The sequence below is a fragment of the Mytilus trossulus genome, chromosome 7 (genome assembly GCF_036588685.1).
Source record: "Mytilus trossulus isolate FHL-02 chromosome 7, PNRI_Mtr1.1.1.hap1, whole genome shotgun sequence".
NCBI lineage: Eukaryota > Metazoa > Mollusca > Bivalvia > Mytilida > Mytilidae > Mytilus > Mytilus trossulus.
Genome location: NC_086379.1, coordinates 51993291 through 52018043, shown reverse-complemented (window position 1 = coordinate 52018043; position 24753 = coordinate 51993291). Strand labels below are relative to the sequence as shown.

Below are 24753 nucleotides of genomic sequence, written 5' to 3'. Positions count from 1 at the left end.
TGTTTTCAAATTGGTCTACATTAAGGTCCAAAGGGTCCAAAATTAAAGTTAGTTTGATTTTGACAAAAAATGAATCGGTTGGGTTCTTTGATATGTTGAATCTAAAAATGTACTTAGATTCTTGATTATTGGCCCAGTTTTCAAATTGGTCCAAATCTGGGTCTAAAATTAAACTTTATTTGATTACATCAAAAATTGAATAAATGGGGTTCTTTGATATGCCAAATCTAACTGTGTATGTAGATTCTTCATTTTTGGTCCTGTTTTCAAATTGGCCTACATTAAAGTTCAAAGGGTCCAAAATTAAACTTAGTTTGATTTTAACAAAAATTAAATTCTTGGGCCTCTTTGATATGCTGAATCTAAACATGTACTTAGATTTTTGATTATGGGCCCAGTTTTCAAGTTGGTCCAAATCAGGATCTAAAATTATTATATTAAGTATTGTGCAATAGCAAGTCTTTTCAATTGCACAGTATTGTGCAATGGCAAGAAATATCTAATTTCACATTATTGTGAAATAGCAAATTTTTTTTTTAATTAGAGTTATCTTTCTTTGTCCAGAATAGTAAGCAAGAAATATCTTATTGCAAGAATTTTTTTTAATTGGAGTTATCTTTCTTTGTCCAGAATCAACTTAAATCTTTGTTATATACAATATACAATGTATATTCACTTTTTACTACCAACTGATAAATTTAAATAATCTTTACCATTCAGTGATAACAAGCAGTTTTTTTACATCTTAATATTTTATGATGTATTTAAATGAGTAGTTATTGTTGCAAACTCCATTAGAATATTTTAATTGAGATTAGTTTTGGAATAAGGGAAAGGGGGATGTGATTAAAAAATTGGGTTCAATTTTTCTCATTTGAAATTTCATAAATAAAAAGAAAATTTCTTCAAACATTTTTTTGAGAGGATTAATATTCAACAGCATAGTGAATTGCTCTAAGAGAAAACAAAAATTTTAAGTTCATTAGAACACATTCATTCTGTGTCAGAAACCTATGCTGTGTCAACTATTTAATCACAATCCAAATTTAGAGCTGAATCCAGCTTGAATGTTGTGTCCATACTTGCCCCAACCGTTCAGGGTTCAACCTCTGCGGTCGTATAAAGCTACGCCCTGCGGAGCATCTGGTTTTGGGTTATTTCGAATAGACAGAAAAAATATTACAGTATTTCTTATAATTTATTTCTAAATTTCATTTTAAACCGTAGAAAACCATGAAAAAACGTTGATGACGTCACGGTCACATGACTTAATTATGTCTATGGGCTCATAACAAAATAACGTCAGCCAATCAGAAGATGTGTTACATCCAAAATTAAATTATTCACAATTAAGTTCTTACTATTTAGCTATTCTTTATTTTATGTTTTTTGAGTCTAAATTTACTTTTTGTGGAGACTTCGTAAAAATAAAATTCCATTTTTCTGTATTTTACTTATAAATGGACTTAGTTCTTCTGCCAGGAAATATTACATTCACTCGGTGGTTAAAGTTTTTCAAATTAATAATTTTCATAAACTATCCTAGATTTGTACCAAACTTGGACAGAAGCTTGTTTATGATCAAATGCTAGTACCTAGAAGGAAATTTTGTTTTTTGCGGTTAACATTACATTCAGTGTGCAGTTAAAGTTTTAAAAAAAATATTAGATTCATATACTATCCTGGATTTTTACAGAACTTGGACAGAAGCTTCTTACAATCAAAAGATAGTATCAAGAGGAAATTTTTATTGATTTATTATCTAATTTTTGTTGAGCCTGCGATTAAAAAAATAAGTACAGAAAAAGTATATGAGACACTGGGTTCCGTGGAACCCTTACAAATTTTATGGTTTCTCAAAGTAATCATGGACTTGGCCTTTGATTTATGAAAGGGCAGGAGAATCATTTTGTGAGTTTTCTCATGTAGTACTTCTAGTTTCCATCTAGTGATTGGGGGAATATAAAACTACCAAAATAAGTTTTGAACGATATCACATCTGATCAATTAATTCTGTTTACATACAATATTTTGTGAGTTAAAGTCATAAGAAACGAGTGACCGATGAAAAATAATGTTCTTCCAATTCTTGAACCAATGCATACAAACGTCATAAACTTAGTCTTCTGTGCTCGAATTTATCATTTTTTTCGTGTAGATTTCGTATAATCGTCAATTTTTTTTTCAATCGGTCAGTGTTGTTGTGAAAATATGGCAGGTAATTAAAGTTCGTGTTTTGAAGCCGAAGTTTAACGATTGTCACCTGTTTGTAAACAATTGACGAAAAATAAACAAAAATGCATGGAAATTGAGCACGTGTTTAACTTGTAAATTCGGATAATAGTTTATTTTAAGGACATCCATGCGTATTGTGGTCACCGGATTTTTACGAGATGGGTCACACTGAGGTCACCTTGCATATGGAAAATATGTCGGGGGAATTGCTTGCTGGAAGGAAGCAATTCAAATAAGTAAACTTCTTCTAAATATGAATAAATTAAAGAATTTTCTTCAGAAAAAAGTAGATGTACATAAGTTTTATAATGAAAACTATCCATTGAGTTATAAAAAACATATGCATTATTTTTTTTTATTTGAGGTTTCTTATGACTTTAATAGAGTTTTTATGTCCTTATATTTCATATATTTTATTAGTTTAACTTTTTTTTCAGGTTGAGAATATATTATTATCAGATAGTCACCTTTATGTATTATGTGATTTTGGAAGTTCTACTGCCAGAGTTCTAGATCCTAGTCAAATAAATGTGTCACAGATTGAAGAGGAAATTCAAAAGTAAGATGTTCAAATTATTCAAGTCCTGAATATGTATCATAAACTGATAAATACCATGAAGAGTATAAATATTAGATCAATCAAGCCGATAAGTGCATTCTAGATTTTTTTTCAGAATTTATTCCATTTCAGAATTTTCAGGTGATTACAATTAGCATTTTCATCTGTTTTTAGCATTAATATTTCATTCATTAGGTTCCATGATCTGATCAGGCCAAATGTTTTTCAAAGACATTCATATGCAAAAACACTGAACTGTCTCAGTGGTTCTCATGATAATTCATGCGAGCAAGAAGTTGTTAGATCTAACCAAAACCCGACCAAACAAAAGAATTGAAAAATGATATTTGGTACTTCACTGAGTATGAGACATTTAGAAGTCAGAGCAAACAGTGGTTACCATGTGAATTACCACAATAAAAGTTCAGCTTTTCATGTCTGTTTATTATCACAATTATTGGCTATTTAAGTTTTTTGATGTGTTGATGGCTGTTATTCGAGTTATGCTCTTATGCACAAGTAGTTTTGGTTTATTTTCATTTCTAAACTATATTTTCTGTATTAAAAAGTTTTGAATATTTTCAGGTACACAACAGTATCATATAGGGCACCAGAAATGATAGATCTTTATAATGGTAAACCTATAACAACAAAGTCAGATATTTGGGTAAGATATTGATCAAAGTCAATCTGCATTTACAGTTGAACAATTTGTAATCAATATTCATATAAAAACCTGGCGCACATTAGTTGGAGCAACTAGTTAATACACTGTCCAAAATTATTTTCAGATTCAATTTTAGTTTTTAAAAACAATGGTAGTAAATACCATTTCTTTTATAAGTGAACATCTTACAAAACTGAAGTAAGCCAACACCAATCTCAGTCAATCTCAATTAGATATTGGGTTTATAGATTGATTTATTAACAAATCTGGGTTTCATACAGATTGCTTTTACTCATTCTTCAACTCTTTGTACTTACAAAAAGGCTATAGCCAAGTGTTAAAAATACTACATAGTGACAATTTTGGTTGATGCATGTTAATCTTTATTTTCTGTTTGCAGGCATTAGGATGTTTTCTATATAAGCTATGTTTCTTTAGCTTGCCATTTGGAGAAAGTACTTTAGCTATTCAATCGGGTAACTTCACCATTCCAGATGAATGTAAATATTCAAATAGACTGTTATCTTTAATAGGTCAGTATTGGTTTTGTATGTAAAATATTATTATCGCTATTTTGTGCATTTTGCCCTTGATCTTTTTGTGTGATAATTTTTCATATCATGCTACTCGCTTGAGATGGGAAATTATCGCTAGAAACTAAGTAGGCACGTGGCTTTGCTAACGAAATTGACATGAAATTAACAACGTCGTCATAGTTAAAATAGCGATAAATAGATTATCATTGGTCATCTCAACTTGGTTGCCTTTCTCACTTTCGCCGTCCCGGCTCAAGCGAGAAAATCAATCTCGTTGAGATGAACAACGATAATCTATAATTATAATCATATGAAAACATAAGATAAGCTTCTTAAGTTAAACCAAGACAACAGTTCTTTAGGGCTGTTCTGTTATTAATCCTTCAACAGCCAACATATTTTCTTAAGTAATTTTGTATACCTAAAATGGACATAAAGCAAAAATTTTACCAGCGATCTGTGTTCACATTTTCTACTTTGCTTCAAACCTTCCAACAAACATTCTAATAGAAACACCTTACAAAAATATGAAGCTTTCTTTTGTTTCAATGTGCATTTCCAATTGTTCAATTGAATGAATGAAAACGAGGAGAGAAAAGAAATCACTAGATGTTTAGATATAACGAATGTTAATAGAAAGTCATTTCTAAGAATCTTACAGCTTTTGCACTTGAGTGTTTATAAAGAACAAAGATGATAATCTTGTTTATCATAGAATAGGTGGACCATGAAAAAAAAGTTGACTGCCTATTAAAAAAGTAACAATTGTTAAAACTAGCCAATCAAATATTTGGATAAGGGATACAAGATTATTGAAAAAAAAAATTGAAAGTCGATAATAATAAAATCATGGTTTACCTATTAACAAACATGATAACTGTTCTTCATACTATTTTGTAGGGTATATGTTAGAAGTTGATCCTGAAAAGAGACCTGATATATTTCAAGTTTCTAATTTAGCATTTAAATTAATTGGAGGAGAGACTCCTGTTCCTAACATGAATGTAAGTACTATAGAAAATATAGCTAAGTTGATTATTGTGAATTTGTACTGCAAATGTTTTCATGGTATGCACGAAATAAATCTTGCAGGAAAAATGTGTATATGGTAACCATGGTAAATAATGTAATATGCAAAAAAGATGACAATAGGATTAAATCAAAAAATATTAGGCAACTTTTGGTTTAAGAGCAATTGACATGAAAAACATGTCAATGAACTTATTTCAGCCTTAGAATAACCAAAAATGTGTCAAACTTTATAACCTTCATTTCACAGTTAGAAATGTGGCATATTCATGCTCTTCATTTGTCAATGTGTTACATTTCATTGACATATCTGTTTATTTGTTTTTCCAGAATTTAGAAATACCAGATTTTTCTAGAATACCAGTTCCTATGACAGAAACTGAAGCCAGACAAATCAAAACTTCCTCAGTCAAGTAAGTCGATAGCTAAGAATGAAAAAAAATGTCTTTCAAGTTCAGTTGTTAATCATGGTAGAAACTGAAGATTTTCATTGAAACTCTCTTAAATGTGTGATTGAGGGCTGCAGGAAAGATTCTTAGCTAACTGTTTATTATTTAAAATAAAATATTTTTATTAAAATTATTATTGTTGCAAAAGAAAAAACAAGTAAGGAAGAGGAGTATACACAAATAATGAATAAGTCAGTCAGAACACCATCTTTTCTGTTCATAAAATGCACTTCAAACATTTTGAAAGAGAATATTATTTGCAAACACCACTCACTATAAGATGCAGAATTTTTTTTGATTCGTTTATCCAGAGGTATTCCCTTTACAAATTTGGAAATTTGAACGTTTTAAGTACACACTTCAACTTACATTATTTTTAAAAACTAATCTTCTCATCTCATTTTTCATGTTTTATGCTTGTAACTTGATACATTGTTATATCTAAGTAGGAAATTCCTGTCCATTTAAATTTATAAGAAGCTGATAATAAAAATATTTGTTTACATTGAATTTTAGAAGTGTGATAGCTCCTTCAATAGAAAGTACAACAGTGACACCAAGGTCAAGGCCTAAAGGTCAGGCAGTACCAGCACCTCTTGGGTTACCAACATCTATAGCTCCAAGGAAACGTCCTACAGCTCAAGGTAAATATAGTAAACATGTCAATCATATTATATCAGAGGAAATATTTTCCCCAAAAAGAGTAGGTTAAAATATCTGTTGTGGGTTTTAATGCCCCACTTACAATACTAGAGTGGCATAATGTTTTTTTGGTCTGTGTATCTGTTCATTGGTCTTTACTGCTTCAGGTTAAAGTTTTTGGTCAAGGTTGTTTTTGATGAAGTTGAAGTCCAATCAATTTGAAACTTAATTCACTTGCTCCCTATGATATGATCTTTCTAATTTTAATGCCAAATAAGAGTTTTGACACCAATTTTTTACGGTGAGTAGGGCTTCTTTGTACAATGGAAACATGTTTATAGGTACAGACATCATTATGTTATAAAATCAATTTGTGTAGTCAGCACTATATTTCTTTGACGTTAAAGACACCCTTGTAGATTTCGAAAAAGAGTAGGCTAATGCTGCTACAAGGCAGCACTCACACCTGCAAAGTGGAAAGGGATTAATATAAGTTGCAAAACTTGTTTCCCAATCCAGTATAAATAAATAAAAAAATATGTTTAAACTAACACTATATTTATACATTACATTCATTTTATGTATTAAAACAAAGTCATTTAAATTTCTAGATCCGCCCCCTGTTCAACAACCAAGTCAACAACAGGCTATGTTACAAAAACAGGCACAGCAGCATCAACAAGCTCTTCAGCAACAAGCTTTGCAACAAAAAGCGTTACAGCAACAAGCCTTACAACAACAACAGGCACATCAACAACAACAGGCTCTTCAACAACAGCAGGCTTTAAAACAACAGGCCATGTTACAACAACAGGCCTATCAACAACAGATGTATCAACAACAAAGTACTGCTTATACACAACAAATGAATATGCAACAAAATCAATATATGCAACAACAACAACAGCCATATTTGAATGCTCCTCAAATGCCAATGTCAAGGTCATTCCATGGACAATCTACTCCTAGTCAACCAATTGTTAATAGCAATAGTATGGACAATATGTATTCAAAGGCTTATGTGATAAAAGATGATAGTGGGGACTTTAAAAAGCCTCCTGTTCCTCCGAAACCAAAACCAACCAAGGATAATTATGGGGTAGGTTATGTTTGTCCTCGTAAACCAAAACATACCAAGGATATTTATGGGATTGGTTATGGGTGTATATGTCATCTTAAATCTAGAATATATGATTTTTTTATTCTCAGTGTAAATGAAAATAAGTATCATTATACTACCTCTTTACAACAACTTCTACAAATATAACATTTTATTCAATGTCCTGATTTTCAGGAATGGAATCAAGTGAAGTTCAATGCATAATTTCTGTGAAACGTTACGTTTGAACATCCCCAATGACGCTATTTCAATTTCACAGTAAATGCTCTGAAGATAAGAATTTTCAAGTATCTTTTGTATTTACTACTTTCAGTCTGATGATCAGCCATTGATATCCATTACACCTCCTCCCTCTCCTTCGAGACAGACAAAATCACATCGACGTTATGTCAGCGATACATCAGCGCTCCATATGGGTGGAAAAGGAAGTGCTTTCAGGTAATGTCAATTATGTCAAAATTTGTTTCAAAATACTTTATGTAATTAAAATAAGTAGAATATAATGCACTAGCAAAATCTGCAGTAAGTTACAGGAAGTAATCTGCACATGCATATTTAAACACAATAATCAGGACAATTTTTGTACACATTTTATCTACGATTTAAAAAAAGTTGGAATTGGATAGTATGAAAAACAAATTCTAATATAGAATTAGAAAAATGAATTAGAACTTTTAAAAAAAGTATTATAAAGAGAAATATATTAATTGTTTCTGACAAAACTTGTTACATGTTGTTTTAAAGATAATATCTCATCAAGTATCCATATTAAGTTAACTGCTTTGTAAAATTCTTACTCTATTTTATAGTTCATTGCTTGTGATACTACTGTATACTTGTATGTCATTGCTTCTTTATATATATATCTGTATGTCATTGCTTGTTATATATATATCTTTATTTCATTGCTTGTAATAGTCATGATAGTACTTCAATTCCTTTTTGTATTTCAGAGCTTATCATGCCACATCGAATCTTCTCAATGCTCCTTCCTCTCAAACCAAGTCTAAATCAGCTACTACAACTCCTACTCATTCACCTCCTAGGTATGTAGCTTATTGCCTTTATGTAGCTTTCAAAAATATATCCTAAATGCAGTTATGTCTACAATTTTTCATTTTGGTGTAGGCTGCAAGAGTTATTATGTGTATTTATGGAAATTTTGGTACATTAATAGTGCATATTTTTTGGATTGTTTTATAACCTGAATAATTACAATTGTTTTGGATTCCAAAATCAAAGTTATATATGCATGTGTATAGAAATAACAATGTGTTTCTGTACATGCCCATAACTTTGTAATTCTCAGGAAGGATATGAATATTATTGATTATTTATTAAGACACTACAAGAATGCTTCGTGTGCAGTTTGAATGTCCCCAAGGTTAAAATCACAAATTTTCTGTTGCAAGGTCAAGATCAAGGATTGAAATTAACTTTTCAATCTAGTGAAACAGAGGAAACTTTTGCAAGGATATAGACTACCAGTATTTTAAGATTAGGCAAAGATGGTCAAAAATGTACTTAAAAATCAGTTGTGAATTACAGAGGTCTTCAGAGCTTGTGAGAAAAGTACAACAAAGATAAAATATTTCAACTGTTGAGACATTTGAAAATAAAATTAAAGTTTAAATGTTAAAATATTATAATGTTAATGCATCTTTTGAATCCACTTATTTCAGGTCCCCCAACTTGACAAGAGCATTATCTGCAGATGTAGCTGATTGGAATCCTTTCGATGATAATTTTGGTCCTGATACAGAGGAGGAAATATTTGGGAAAGAATTTGATAAATTACGTAGAGGATCTAATAGTAGTAAGTTATGACCAAATGTCCTGGAAATTCTTTTACTTATTGAGTATACACATATAAAGTTGTTTGTTTTTCTTTTACCTTTATACCTTTATACCGTGTTCTCATGAGAAATTATACGGGTTTACATCTATGTGTCCCAGGGAAATTTTGTTGAATTTTTCTCATGAATTACAAGTTAGAGCTGCTTGATATTTTTAGCTCACCTGGCCCAAAGGGCCAAGTGAGCTTTTCTCATCACTTTGCGTCCGTCGTCGTCCTGCGTTAACTTTTACAAAAATCTTCTCCTCTGAAACTACTGGGCCAAATTAAACCAAACTTGGCCACAATCATCATTGGGGTATCTAGTTTAAAAATTGTGTCCGGTGACCCGCCAAACCAAACAAGATGGCCGCCATGGCTAAAAATAGAACATAGGGGTAAAATGCAGTTTTTGGCTTATAACTCAAAAACCAAAGCATTTAGAGCAATTCTGACTTTGGTGAAATTGTTTATAAGGTCAAGATCTATCTGCTCTGAAAATTTCAGATGAATCGAACAACCTGTTGTTGGGTTGCTACCCCTAAATTGGTAATTTTAAGGAAATTTTGCTGTTTTTGGTTATTATCTTGAATAATATTATAGATAGAGATAAACTGTAAACAGCAATAATGTTCAGCAAAATAAGATTTACAAATAAGTCAACATGACCGAAATGGTCAAATGACCCCTTTAGGAGTTATTGCCCTTTATAGTCAATTTTTAACCATTTTTTCGTAAATCTTATTAATCTTTTACAAAAATCTTCTCCTCTGAAACTACTGGGCCAAATTTAACCAAACTTGGCCACAATCATCATTGGGGTATCTAGTTTAAAAATTGTGTCCGTTGACCCGTCAAACCAACCAAGATGGCGACCATGGCTAAAAATAGAACATGGGGTAAAATGCAGTTTTTGGCTTATAACTCAAAAACAAAAGCATTAAGAGCAAAACTGGCATGGGGTTAAATTGTTTATCATGTCAAGATCTATCTGCCCTGAAAATTTCAGACAAATCGATAGTCAATTTTTAACAATTTTCATAAAATTTGTAAATTTTTACTAACACTTTCAACTGAAACTACTGGGTCAATCATTATAGATGGTGATATATGTACGCAGCAAGAATGTTCAGTAAAGTTAGATCTACAAGCACATCACCATCACCAAAACACAATTTTGTCACGAATCCATCTGTGTCCTTTGTTGAATATTCACATATACCAAGGTGAGCGACACAGGCTCTTTAGAGCCTCTAGTTTGTTTACAGCATTATGTGATTATGCTTTATTGTTTGGTGTGTTTTCAAAGTCATCACTCATCAGCATCCCCTTTCTGAAACCAATAGCTATATACTCATTACATAATGGCCATGTATTGAATTTTTCATCATTGGTTCTGTTAAACTTACAAAAAGCCTACATTATTTTATAAATCCATTTCTGTTGTATTATTCTACATGTATAAGTTGCTCTTCAACTTCGTACGTTGTTTGGCATTTTAAACTTTTTTGGATTCGAGCTTCCCTAATGAATCTTTAGAAGACAAAACTCACGTCAGGCATATATACTAAATTGAGTCCTGGTATCTATGATGAGTTTATTTGTTTTGTAGGTATATCCAATGTGAAGAGTAGAGAAGATTTAGTGATGTCTGGCTCTGACTCGTCAGATCCATTTACTAATGTCCCTTTTAAAAAACCTGGTAAGTGTCAGCATGATTTATTATCTTCTATCTACAGCAATTAGCTTAAGAATGAAAAAGGAATCAAAATCAAGGCATACAAATATTGTCTTGGAATTTCTGCCACATTTTTCTCAGTAAAACGCTAGTTATATAAGATTTTTATATTAATGGTCATTCAAAGTACTGTTTGGAGTCAATAATTAAATATGCAGAAAGATTTGAAATTTGAAAATAACACATTAATCTATTAGAGAAGCTAAGGTTTGAAAACCAAATATGTTATTTTATTTTATTCAAAATGGGGTTTATCCAAATTTTAATAAATAATATCAAAATTTGTAAGGTGAACTTATTTTGTTTTACAAAAATGTACATTAAGTGATGCTTATGTTTATACAACAGAGCTTTATGTCTTACAACTATTTATGCTTCTTAGACATTAATAAACACATTTATGCTTTTTGGCAATGATAGAGCAAGCATTAACATGTCCTTATCAATGGGACAAAAATCAATGCAGGTTCTTGTCAGCTGGTCAATTTTCATTTATTTCACTATAGTCCTACAGCTTTTAATTTGCAAAGTCTTAAAGGATCAATATGGGTTAGTGTCATTAAAAAGATGTACTTGTTCCTGCCAAAATCTTTCTTAAAATAATTTTGGCTCAAATAATAATTTTCTTAACACAGGTAGTCCGTTTTAACTAAATTTGGTCTAAAGGAAATATGTTAAATCAAACTACCAACAAATCGAGGAGCCTAAGATATACTGTTAAAGCGACATATTAAAAATAAGTATTATTCTTCTTTATTGAAAACAGCAAATATTTTTATGTTTATATAAGAATAAAATTGAGAAGGGAAATGGGGAATGTGTCAAAGCGACAACAACCCGACCATAGAGCAGACAACAGCCGAAGGCCACCAATGGGTCTTCAATGTAGCAAGAAATTCCCGCACCCGTAGGCGTCCTTCAGCTGGCCTCTAAAAAATATGTATACTAGTTCAGTGATAATGGACATCATACTAAACTCCGAATTATACACAAGAAACTAAGATTAAAAAGTATAGAAAATGACAAATGTTTGCCTGCTGACAAGATGTTGTAATCAAGGAGGCTTTAAATGTAAAACTGGCATGATTAAGGCTTATTTAGGGTAAAGATAACATGCAATACAATCAAACCCCTAATGTCACTGGCTTGACAGCTTTATTTTCAAGGCCACATCTTGAAGTTTAATTGTACAAATAACATAGTGCAGTGAGGTGGATTATTTTTTTAGATCCTATTCACATCCATGATATAACATCTTTTCAAAGTACAAATTATGTGTTTAACCATACTTGTCAAGAAAAGTATTTTACTGATATTACACAAGTTTTTCCTTGTGTGTTAATTTACTTGTTCTAAAAAGATGCTTCACTACATAAAAACTATAGTGTTACATTGCTTAAAAAAATGTGTTGCTTAATTTGAGGTTCATATTGAAAGCAATCTTCACCCTTCTGTGCTCACAAGCAATTATATTTTGTTTTGTGTTGTATCATTATAAAAGCTATATAAACTGAGCTGGCTTTTTAAAGTTTGTACGATGATTTTTAAATGCTTGTAGTATTTCAAATTATAACAATATCTGCTTATAAAATATGTTATTACAATATCTGCTTATAAAATATAATATGTAATAAATACTTCTATTTTGTGTCATAAGCCATTTTCCTCTGTTTGGAATTTGTCAATACATTGTCTTTCAAGCTTTTAAGTTATATCTATTTTTAGAAACCATGTAATACTAGTATATTTTTTTTTGCATTGATGCTTGTAATATTTATTTAACTTTTTTAGCTGTAATATCTGTTTGCTACTAAGTCTTTTTGTATGTGCAGATACTATGCTATTTATTGCTAAACTGTGTGTTCTATTTCTTTTGTAAATGATATCTTTTCAACTACATACTTAAGTTAGCATGTCTTATGAACAAAAGTATAATATATCTAGAAAGGCATGTTATTTAACAGTATTGATAAGCATGACTGATTTGTAGTTTGCATGTGTTCCGCATGACTGAATATGGAATGTTGTCCCTTGCAGGTGAGAAAGGTCCTGACAGGAAGCAGCATGGTCGTAGAAGCAATAACAGCTCAAATTCTGATTATGGAGGTAAATTTCAAAGCTGATTACAATTAGTTTTTAATTGACCAATGTTTTATACATAACCTATTGTAGATACCAGAAGCAGACGACGCTACTCATTAAATTGGAAACCCAGTAACCTCTGTAAAGCAGCTATATGGGAAGAAGTTTGAATTGTTATTACCTCAGGTTTTGAACATTCCGTTGTGTTGTGTTCTCAGTGACTTGTTTTTTTTATTGATTTCTTGTATCATGGTGAAACCCATGGCTTTGATAAGTTTATTTGGTGCGGCAAATTTTGTCTCGGCCTACCTAGTATTATAGTTATTGCATTAATATATGTGTATATATATTTTAAGAATCATTGTATCATATGTATCATGCTTTTAAATGCTGCTTTAAAAGTTTCATAAACAGGAATTAGAATATGTACTTTTAGTTAAAGATTTGGTGCTGAAATCTTATTTTTATTTCTTAGCATGGCATAATAGAATAAACTAGTAGTACAGATGAATATTATCATTCATGAACTTTTTAACTTTTAGAATAATTTTCATTAAGGTTTTGATAGTATTCATAGTTTTACAAAATAAGCTTCGTCAAAGATCAGAGTAATATAAAATATTAAGTCTGGACTGCCATAATGTTTTAACGCTTTACTTTAACCCAATAAAAGCTTATGTAAATGCATAAATGTTAATGATATAAACAATTTCTTAGCATTTAATCTCAATGGCTTCACAATTTGCAACTTAGTAAGCTTAAGGTGGTACCCAACACTTAAATAAAATAAAATAAATTTGGCTCGTTTAATTTTCATAAAATTTTGACAAAGTATTAACTTTGAACCTTTAATAAAAATTTCAAAATTTCAAAAGTTTTGAACCAACCATTTTATCAGAAAAAATACACTGGTTATATAGCAGTTTGACAAACACCAATTTTAATCATTGAAAAGCTTAATATTCCCTTTACAACACTACGTAATTAAAACGTTTAACTGATTTTACAGAGTTATCTCCCTGTAGTGTTAGGTACCACCTTAAACTTTAAAGATAAGAAATGATAAAATATAAGTTTGTCTTGCACAGAAAGAACATTTCAAAATATGGCATGAGCCATGCTTTTTTTTGCATCAACAGTCCTATTTGTGATTAGGAAAGATTGACATAAATCATTTAAGATAGTTCAATAATATTTTGTATGTTGTATCAACATCAGTTCATCACATTTCCTTTTGATATTCATTAGTTTTGTCATCGTTTTTGCATATAACACAGGGTTTATGTCTGTTTTATAATATGTCTAATATAAAAGTTTAACGAGAACCAATATGACAGAAATATTAAGGGTACACAGGTTTTAGCATTAGAACATTTTATTACCATGGGGAATCATAAAAAAATGAAAAATCACTTTCCATCATGGTGTGTCAACCTTAATTTTTTGCATTGTTTATATTTAAAAGCTAATATTGAAAGTATGGTTATTTAAAATACTGTTGATACTAAATATTTGAAAACTGTTGAATTGTTGTACAAAAGTTTAAAGTATTGCACCAAACATTTTCATGATGAAACCATTCAGATATTACTGTATAAGGAAATTGGCAGTTTGTAATTTATTTGATGGCGTTCTGCTTTGTTGAAAGAATACTAGAGCATGTTGCTTTCTATTGTATTTTTTATAGCTTTAACCAATTGTTTTACAATGCATTTTATAGTATTATGTGCTCGTTGATTATTTACAAATTTGTAAACCAATGTTTATTTTAAAGTTTTTTTTTATAACTTTTTAAAGTTAGACATGTATTATAGGTTATAAAGCAGATTTTGTTATTTATATTTGGATATGTACAGTAATTTTACTTAAAACTGCAGTGTAATATTTTTCATGTGAACATTGATATATATTCTTATTGTGGATTTACCAACATTTATATAAACAAGCTATTCCCCATAAAAAAAAAAAAATGTTTATTCAGATATAGCTAGATAATGAATTTGGGAGTTGATGAAAGAAAATTTTGCAATAATCTGATTATATAATAATCAGCACAGTTCAGCCTTTAAGATACATTCTTTGAGGAGACATGTATAAAAATCAAAAATAATGATGAAATAATAATAAATCTATTTTATTTGAGTGACGCACATTGAATGATACAGTAATGTAACAACAAAATTCGTATTAACTATTAAAATAAACAAAATTCTTCATAAATTCATTTTCAACATTCTCTGTGATTATATAAGGACTTGAGTACTTATTATTATTTTAGATTTAATTTAGGGTAAATTCTCAGAAAAAATTATTTTAACATTTGCCATACATTTTAAAAATATGAAGTTGATTTCAACATAATTCAGATATAGGAACTATTCAGTACATCTTTTAATAACTATTTATTTTAGTTTTGAATGTGATAATTACTAAAGTTGGCATGTTTATGGAATGAATGTGTATTATAGGATGATAGGTATTGTTTTATTTGCATGTATAGTTTATTTTTTAGAATAATTACTGTTATGATATTTGTTGAAAGAATGGTTATTTCAAATAAGTGGTATTAACAATGTTAGTAATGTAGATTTAAAGAATAATGAAATTGACAAAAAAAAGTTTAAATAATGCACCCTTTAATTTAAAAAGAATTAATATAAAATATATAATGTTGTTGTAACTGAAATAATTAAATTTGAAATTCATTATTGATAATCTAAATTCTTTATTGATTTTCAAACATGCCAGTAAAATGGAATTGACTTTTTGCAGTTTTTATAGACATTCAATATCGAGTACCAATATCAGATTTAACAAAAAATGTTTATTGTATTGAAAATAGCTTCTAGAAACTTGAACTAGATTTATGTGGCTTGATATTTTTGATATAGACTCACTCATTTATAATATTGCATTTAATGCAAAATTTATTCTAGGTATGTTGGTAGGTCAGTATACAATTTTAGCATGAAATGTTCTAAAATATCATTTGTAAAATGACCTCGAGTGTTCAAGATTTGTATTCACATTGATAGACATTATCCAATAATAATTTATTTAACAGTAAATTGTAAAAATATGGCTCCAATCTTTATCTGATACAAAGTAGAAATGAATTGAGTCTATACCAAATTAACATAAGATGTTGGCAGTTTTAAAATAGTTTTAAGTCAAATTTTGTGCAATATTCAATTGTTTTATGCTGTATGATTTGTTGAATTTTTTGTGTTTCTTTAGAAAGTTTTATTGTGAATATTGAATACAATAAAATCATTAAACTCTTTTTGTTGACTTATTTTAGAACTGCCAACATCCTATCATTTTTAATTTGCTTAAATGGATGTGCATCACTAATATTATGTACATCTGTATATACTTTAAATCCAGAAATTTTGAAATTTTTTACATACTTTATTATTGCAAGTTTTTAACTTTTGAAAAAATCTATAAAAAAAAATATTGCAATTTCCGAAAATGCTTCATAAACATATATTATCAATAAATTGGGGCTTTTTATTTATTTTTGGGAAACCTATTCTTTACATGTTTGCAATAATACATGTAATAGCATTGCAGAATTTCTGAATTTAGAGTAGTATAAAAACATAGAAAGGTATAATGATTATGCACACAGGGTTAGGCTTTTTTATGTAAAGAATAAGGCTGATAAACTTTATGTCTTTCCAATGGATCATGTTTCAGTATATTTTTGTTATTACCAATTCAGAAACCTTTTTAATAACCTTTACACCACACAAAACATGTTCATTCAGGTATCATAGTACAAAAATCTCTCTAAAACTTATCTACTTACTGAATATTGTTAAACGTAACTAGTATAAATTCCAACTGGGATAGATATACACCAATATATGAAACTATGCATTAATGTACCTCAAATGTCTGCTACTTTATTCTTCCACTCAATCCCATAAGAATGACCCTTGGTCTTCACCCATGACCTTGTTTATCATGATGATACTTGCTCAAGTCATAATTTGTTTTGTTTCCATTTATGTTGGTGTTTATAGATGTGGAAAATATGTCAATAAGACAACACAATGACACATAAAACAAAAGAAATCTAAAGGTCAACACACCGTCTTAAAAGATAGATTATTGTCTGAACAGTATATTTAGCTCTAAATCCAAGTTGAAAATGATGTGAAGAAATACAACATTGACTATAAAGATCAGCAATCAACACTAAATTTTACAAATAAGTGAAACACACACATCCAGATTCGATAGATGACCGGTTCCTTACCATAAACATTTGGCAGGTTTCAACTAGTTTGTGTCTCGCCTATACAAAGTAACTAAAGCCACACTTGGGCATGCTGTTTTCCGAGGCAGGGTCAACTATGTTTTCGTTTGTGATAAGTTTAACTAGTGATAGGTCAAAGATATTGGATATGCAGTTGTTTAAGTCTAGCACATCTCATTTCCATGGTATATCAGCCACCACTGTAGATTTATTTATTATACATTAGTCTTTTAAAATAAACATCTTTATGATTATGTGGTTTTAATAGTTGTCCAATATCCCAGAACTTGGGTAGACAACGGGAAAACAAAGGCAGTGGAAACTTCCACTCCCGTTACATTGGGAAAACAGTCAGCAATACAAGACCCCAAAATGACTACATGTAATTTACAATTTTACAAGAGGTTGAGATTAGGTCAGTTAAAGAGAAACAGTTTACTCATGTCTGCCAATTAAATATATCAAACAGAAAAATGGTTATGCATGTTATAAAGCCAAAATTGGCCCAAACCCTCTTTTAGAAGTGTAGTTGCAAATTTTGTTTAAGCCTGTTATGGAACCAATCGAACCTCTGTTGTTTCAAATTAAGCATAATTTTAATAACACTGATCTAGATATTTTTCTGAGCAGTTGCAGAATTTATGGAAACATAATTTAGTTTAGTTTAGCCTATACAAAGTAACTAATGCCTACTTGTTGCAAAGACCTTTAGTCAAAATGACATGAATACATGTGCAAAAGATAGTTCCTATACTGGATACACTAAATTTACATCCCAGAAATAGAATGTGTTATACGATATATATATTTTTTCTCTCTGAAATAATAAAGAGAGTATCTAGTTGTCGTTAATTTAATATGTTAAACAGGAACTGTAAATTCAGAAATTAATGAGAGGTTTTTATTATTGCGTAAAATGCGACTGAGTTGTAAACGCAATAATTTAAACTCGCATTTTGAAATATTTTATATGAATTTAACAGGATTTTTCTCAAAATCGTAAAAATTAAAATCGCATTTAAGCCTAAAATGACATAATCGCAATAATAAATGCACGCAATAATTTCTGAATTTACAGTACACTGTTTTGCAGACAAGACTGTTCAATATTATAATATGTTAGTTAATATATTGTTTGAAGTAGACCAATTGTATGGAGTATGGTACAGATCTGTGCTCTGACAACAAAAAAAAAATATCAAAAAATATCAGCAATTATATAATTGCATATACAGTGATTCTGAGGGTCACAATAACTTCTGAATTCAAATTCATGCTTGACTTTGAAAAGCGCTGTTTTGTGCTGTGCATGTACTGATTTTATGTCGTGGATGGATCCCTCATATCCTTTGTTTTTTTTCTATTCATATATAAGGTAGGGTAAAGGCCACCTTTAAATAAGCCAAACAAAGTTAATCTAAAAAGTAGTACTGACATGCAGACCTTCCGAGTAACTGCTGATATGTTCCTCTATTCAGGCATCTTTTAATTTGTTTATAGATTTCATGTAAAGGTATTAGCCATTTAAGGAATGACTAATAATTTTTCTTTCTATGAAAAATAACATCAAAAATTTGGTGCACACTGAATAACGTGCATAGCGGGTTATTTTACAGTGTGCTCCAAATTGTTTATGATATTTTTCATAGAAAGAAAAATTATTACAGTCATTGATGACGTCACAGTCACATGACTAAATTATGTCTATGGGCTCATAACAAAATAATGTCAGCCAATCAGAAGACGTGTTACATCAAAAATTAAATTATTATATGTTGGTGATCAGGGACCAGCATTGAATACTGGGAAAGGACAATAACATTTTCTTTTAAATTTTTGCTTTGATTTATGCATAACACATGATTTATTCAAGTACCTGTACACTTATGCTCCTGTCTTACATTGTCTACAAAGCCAAAGTTACAAGGAAGCTAATATACCTCTTAAAGAAAATTTAAATTCATATATTTTTAACAAGCATTGAATATAAGTTATTGAAAAAAATTGACAAGTCATTTAAAAGCTTTCACATTTTTACCAGTTTCATCTCTTATGAAGATTATTATGATACGCACATACATATATAAACATTTGAGGATGTTGATACAATGATAAGTTATCCCCAGTGATATGCAGCCAATGGAGAATATCACATCTCTAGGTTGATAATCATCAACAGATAACATAAGTCAACAATCTAAATAGGTGTTTTCAGTGCATTGTTGTTATGTTTTTACATCAGAACAAAGTTAGTCAGCACTTCTTTTACTGACATGAATTGTCATTGATATGGTTATATTTATATATTTACTGTTTACAAATTTATGAATTTTTTGAAATACTAAGGCTTTTCTAGGCAATTTAGGAAAGGTATACTGACATAAGTAGTCTCTAAACACGTTAGCTCCATGGAGCTTTCGTTAGTAGAAGCCATATTAACTATGTGTATCAGTGAGAAAAATGTAAAAGCATAAAAATATAGTATATATATCTACCTTATGCATAGATTACCTTAGCTGTATTTGGCAAAACTTTTAGGAATTTTTGTCCTCAATGCTCTTCAACTTTGGTCTTTTAAATTTTTTGGATTCGAGCGTCACTGATGAGTCTTTTGTAGACGAAACGCACGTCTGGGGTATATACTAAATTTAGTCCTGGTATCTATGATGAGTTTATTTAGAACAGGTAGAAGGTTTAGTTCCTTGCATTTACTGCATTATTTACGTTAAGTCATTGTAATCAAAAGAATAAGCTATTCAATCATTCTTGAATGCAAACAATGAAAAAAAAATATGCTCATTGTTGAATTCATGTGCAGTTTGGTAACTTTTTTAATATACATTGCGAATTCTTAGAAAAGTTATTCTGTAATTGTTACTATCTTCCGAATGAAAATCTGCTTTGAACTAAAGTCATTGTTGATTTGCTGGCTAAGCAACTATGTTCCTTAAAGATCACACAGGAATGCTTCATATCTCACTTGATCTTTGAACTCATACACAGCATATAAACTTAACTAATGATATCATTAACTATGTCTATGCATGTATCATGAATTTTATCATTAAAAATAGAATCAGAAGCCACAAAATAAAAGTTTTTGATAATGAATATAACATGACATGTTTTTGTACATTTTTGTTCAATAAATCTTTTTATACATATATATTTGTATCTATGATATCAAGACAAAATGCAGAAACCATAAACATAAAAATCTCCCATTTACACTTCTTCCTTAAACATCTCTCATTTGTATTTTTATTATTTTCTTTATATAGCATCAATGTAAAAATAAGTTATTTTATTCTTGTAGATGAAGATGATGATGATGTGCAAGACAATATAAAGAAACAAGATAATGTAAAGAAACAAGAGAAATTTAACCAAGAATCAGAGTCACAAAACTTCTTTGGTGCATCATCTTCATTGGTTAAAGCAGCTTTAAGTAGGTCATCAAAATATCAGCAGTTAGTAGATACAGATGAGGAGAAAGACAAGAAACCTCAAGTTACTGAATCTCGTGTCAAGTTAGATTCTAGTTCATCTTATGCCGAGGATGATCACCCTGGTGGACAAGGTGAAGGTAAAACGGCAGACTTCCGCTATCAAGAACTTGATGATGAGTATGGTAGCCGTCCTGTGACTATAAAATCTAATCAGGAAACCGTAAATCGTAAACCGCCAAGTAGGAAAGAGTCTGACACTACTGTAAATGCAACGTCATCTGACCCAATAGTAGGTCATGAATATGGAGTACGACCTTTACTTGATGACGATGAACTTGAGGATGATGAACATGGAGGTAATCACCAAGACAACCAGGATATACGAGACAATAGTACTCCTAGTAGTAGTACAGTGTCACCACTAGCAGGAGGATTAAGTCCTGCCCTTTCACCTACAGTTGATCCATTTGTTTCTGCACCATTCCGACGTAAACCATCCAGGAAAAAACGACCAAGTAGTACTGTTCAGAATAGACCTCACAAACCTGCTCCTGAAACAACAGATATCTTCTCCAAAGCTCCTTTTAAACCAACATTTTTACCCAAAACACAACACTCTATTGGAAGTCCTCTCTTAGATTCTAACAATGCTAGTCCTGATATTGAAGATCCATTTGACAAGGCACCGTTTAGCCCCAAAACTGTATCTGGAACAAATACTAAACATTTAGTGTCTTCAGTGATGACAACCACATCTCCAATAGAACAAACGTTTATTTACAGCAATCCTGTAACACAGGCATCACCAGAACAGAACTTTATGTATGTCAAGGAACCTCCAGTGAAAACTGATGTCAACTTTGTTCCATTCACTTCATCAGTGCCATTGTCAAGTACTTTTACAAAATCTGACATCTTTGGTTCAGTACCATTTCAATCAATGATGAGCAAACCTTCCACAGCGAAAGAGGATAATAAAAAACAGTCCAAATCTGGCAATTATACCAGTACGCCTGCCAAACCTAATAAATCCAAATCTCAAAATTATCAGCCTCTTTCTGATGATGAGTGTGATTCAGACAATCAAATAGAGACTGCGTATCTACGTAAATGTCAAGATCAGCAAGCTTCATTGATTGTAAATGTTGACAGTGAGAAAGAGGATGATGATTACGACGATGAAGATTGTGAATTAAATTCCAGTACAAATTCAAAACATTCCAGATCAAAGGTTAAAGGTCGTTCAAGTCCAAGGGAAACAGTTGGATTTTCTAACATGAGTTTTAATGATGACGATGATGAAGGTCACTCCCAGCATTCCATTGAACAATCGTCAAACTCACTGCATGTTTCCAGTATACGACATCCTGCATTTACTAAAGAACCAAAATATACTGTCGCTATAGCATCTTCAGAAGCTCTGAAAGTAAATAGCTCTGGTAGTTATGATACATTTACATGGCCAAGGAAACATAAAAAGTCCATGGCAACTAATGAACCTTTCAGTTCAAAAAAGAAAATTGATATATTATCAAAATGATACTGTTGTAATGTTAGTTAAGAGTTGAATGTTATAAGAACATTTAATAATAAAAAGTCATTACCAGCGTAGGCAATTTAAATTATAGTTTATTATAAAAAAAAAAAAATCAAAATTCGGAGCTTTATTATGGGCAAGTTTTTTTCAATATTTAGATAAAATCTAACATAGTTTTTTAGTTTAAAGTTAAACCTAAACAATTTGTGAAGAATCTTGGTAGATTTTAGTTTAGCTATTCTAAACAGCATTATTAATTCAAATTGATTTTGGTCTGTCGGATATCTTTTTGTGACACCAAATACCGGTAGTATAAGATTAAAGCAAATTTATCTTAAAAAAATATGGCAATGTTTCTTTTACAAGAATGCATACATTTGAATACTGGTATTAGACCTGTGACATCTTGGATAAATGTAATTACTCTATTTATTAACCTTAATGAGAATTTTTTTGTTTAAATGAAAATTGTTTTTGAAGATTTCACCTACATAAAATTGTATATACAAATATTTTTTTCCTCCATGCTTATATTTTCATAGACCACAGTATGCTCCTTTCATTATATCAGATCCTTATTACCGGTAAGACATTGATCTCTTTCCCTTTTAATAATTTGAGTAATATCTTATTCAGATAAATGAGTATCGTATATATTAAGTTGTATAGTTTACCTATTATGCCTATGGAAAGATTTAAAATATTTTACTAGAAGTGTTAATTTTGAATATTTTGAGATGTTGAAAGTTTTTGGAAATAACCCAGATTTAAAATAGTAACTGTCAATTTTGAATATGTACAAACAGAGTAAAATGCATTTGATATTTTATTTATTTATTTTGCATCTGTTTGTGCTTTGCAGTCAATAGCATTATGATATTACTTAAAATATTTTGTGGCATTCAATTATTCATTTTTGATAGACGCAGTATGTTTGCAAATGTGTTTTTTTTTACTGTTTTCATAATACTATGACAGTACTGTTATTATTTATAAAGTTTACTAAGGGTATATATTGTTTATATTTTAAGGTTAAACCGTTTTAAGGTCATCTGAGCTTTTGCCATCAAACTGGGTGTGCCTGTCATTACCAGCTGTTTTCTTTTCTTTTGATTTTCATTCATGTTGATCAAACAACATGGCCACTGTGGCTTAAAATAGAAAATAGGGGTCCAACTGGTTAATATCTTTAAAAGTATATCAATTTGATAAATACTAGTGGTAAAATTGTCTAAACAAAAAGTTAAATCTACCCTGGAATTGAAGAAAAATGTCAACCTGTTCTGGAGTTATTGCCCCTTGCATTTCTTTTTTTTTTTTTTTTTTGCTTTCATAAATTAAACATACATCTTTTGTTGAATGGCATTGCTAGAGCTTGATAAACAGTTACCAGGAATTGTCATAAGGGGTTAAATTTCAAATCTAAACATTATAATATTATATGAAAAGTAAGGTTTACTTTCAAACATACTGATTGTATAACCACAGGTTACACCCTAGTCATGTGATCATTTGTAATCATTTATTGATTTCCTTTTATTTACTTTAATGATATAAAACAGGATTTTATAACCTTGATTTTAAAGCAGTACAACATTCCTTTTGATGCATTATCATCATTATTTGAATAATGAGAGGTGGGAAACTTAGCTCTCTTGTACATGTATTGTATTTATTCTCTCGGTGGGAAACTTAGCTCCACAGGTGCATTCTTGTACATGTATTGTATTTATTCTCTCGGTGGGAAACTTAGCTCCACAGGTGCATTCTTGTACATGTATTGTATTTATTCTCTCGGTGGGAAACTTAGCTCCACAGGTGCATTCTTGTACATGTATTGTATTTATTCTCTCGGTGGGAAACTTAGCTCCACAGGTGCATTCTCGTACATGTACATGTATTGTATTTATTCTCTCCTCCTTCACGATCTCAGTTGTTCAGACTGAGGTCCTCTGGTAAGAGATAATGTGTTCAATACTCATCTTCTTTTGTTTATGTCAGTAACTTTTTTTGTTCTACAGACTTGGGGTATATAATTATGCACATTTATTTTTTAATATTGACCATAATTACAATGTGAGAGATACATTTTTTTTGTGGGCCTCAATTACATATATAATTTAAAATATTTCAATGATGATGACCTTTATGTAAAAATAATTCTCTTTCCATCTTTGGTTTTCATTGTTGAAAAGTTAAAATACAAGTTATTTTACATTGGAAATTTCACAAGATGAATTGAATATGTTTATTCTAATTTTACTGCAAGAATGTTGTTATAATATATAACTAGAGTACAGACATGGAATGCATGTGTGCACCATATCCAATTTACAAATTAATGCACACCTTGCAAACACATTGGCTTATAAAAGAAAACCCTTCATCTCACCAAATATATAGGAAGAAATTTTAAACCCCAACCACTTGCACATTAAAGTATTTAGAAGTGATGAAGGATTGAAATATATTTTATAATTATTCAAGATATAGCATGTATGATCTAACAAGTAGGAATCTTGTTTTTGTTGTAATTTATAAACAATTGTTTTGTACAGTTTGTTATTTGGCTAGATAGTCTGTTGTTTATCATCATAAACATTTCAACA

At 30.3% G+C, this 24753-nt stretch overlaps 1 protein-coding gene across 3 annotated transcripts in view; it reads left to right on the top strand.

The window, feature by feature from the left end:
- The window catches only part of LOC134725254 (AP2-associated protein kinase 1-like), a 34485-nt gene extending 9732 nt beyond the window's left edge, over positions 1–24753 (top strand). The window contains exons 5-17 of one of the 3 annotated variants that reach the window (XM_063588917.1): positions 2673–2794; positions 3380–3461; positions 3862–3994; positions 4898–5001; positions 5357–5439; positions 5992–6119; positions 6729–7216; positions 7551–7675; positions 8191–8283; positions 8920–9053; positions 10684–10773; positions 12847–12915; positions 20475–24751. In XM_063588917.1, coding sequence (XP_063444987.1) covers positions 2673–2794; positions 3380–3461; positions 3862–3994; positions 4898–5001; positions 5357–5439; positions 5992–6119; positions 6729–7216; positions 7551–7675; positions 8191–8283; positions 8920–9053; positions 10684–10773; positions 12847–12915; positions 20475–22147 — 3324 coding nt within the window. In that variant the 3' untranslated portion in view covers positions 22148–24751. Of the gene's footprint in view, positions 1–2672; positions 2795–3379; positions 3462–3861; positions 3995–4897; positions 5002–5356; positions 5440–5991; positions 6120–6728; positions 7217–7550; positions 7676–8190; positions 8284–8919; positions 9054–10683; positions 10774–12846; positions 12916–20474 lie in introns of all 3 variants that reach the window. The other 2 variants (XM_063588919.1, XM_063588918.1) reach the window with 2 other exon arrangements.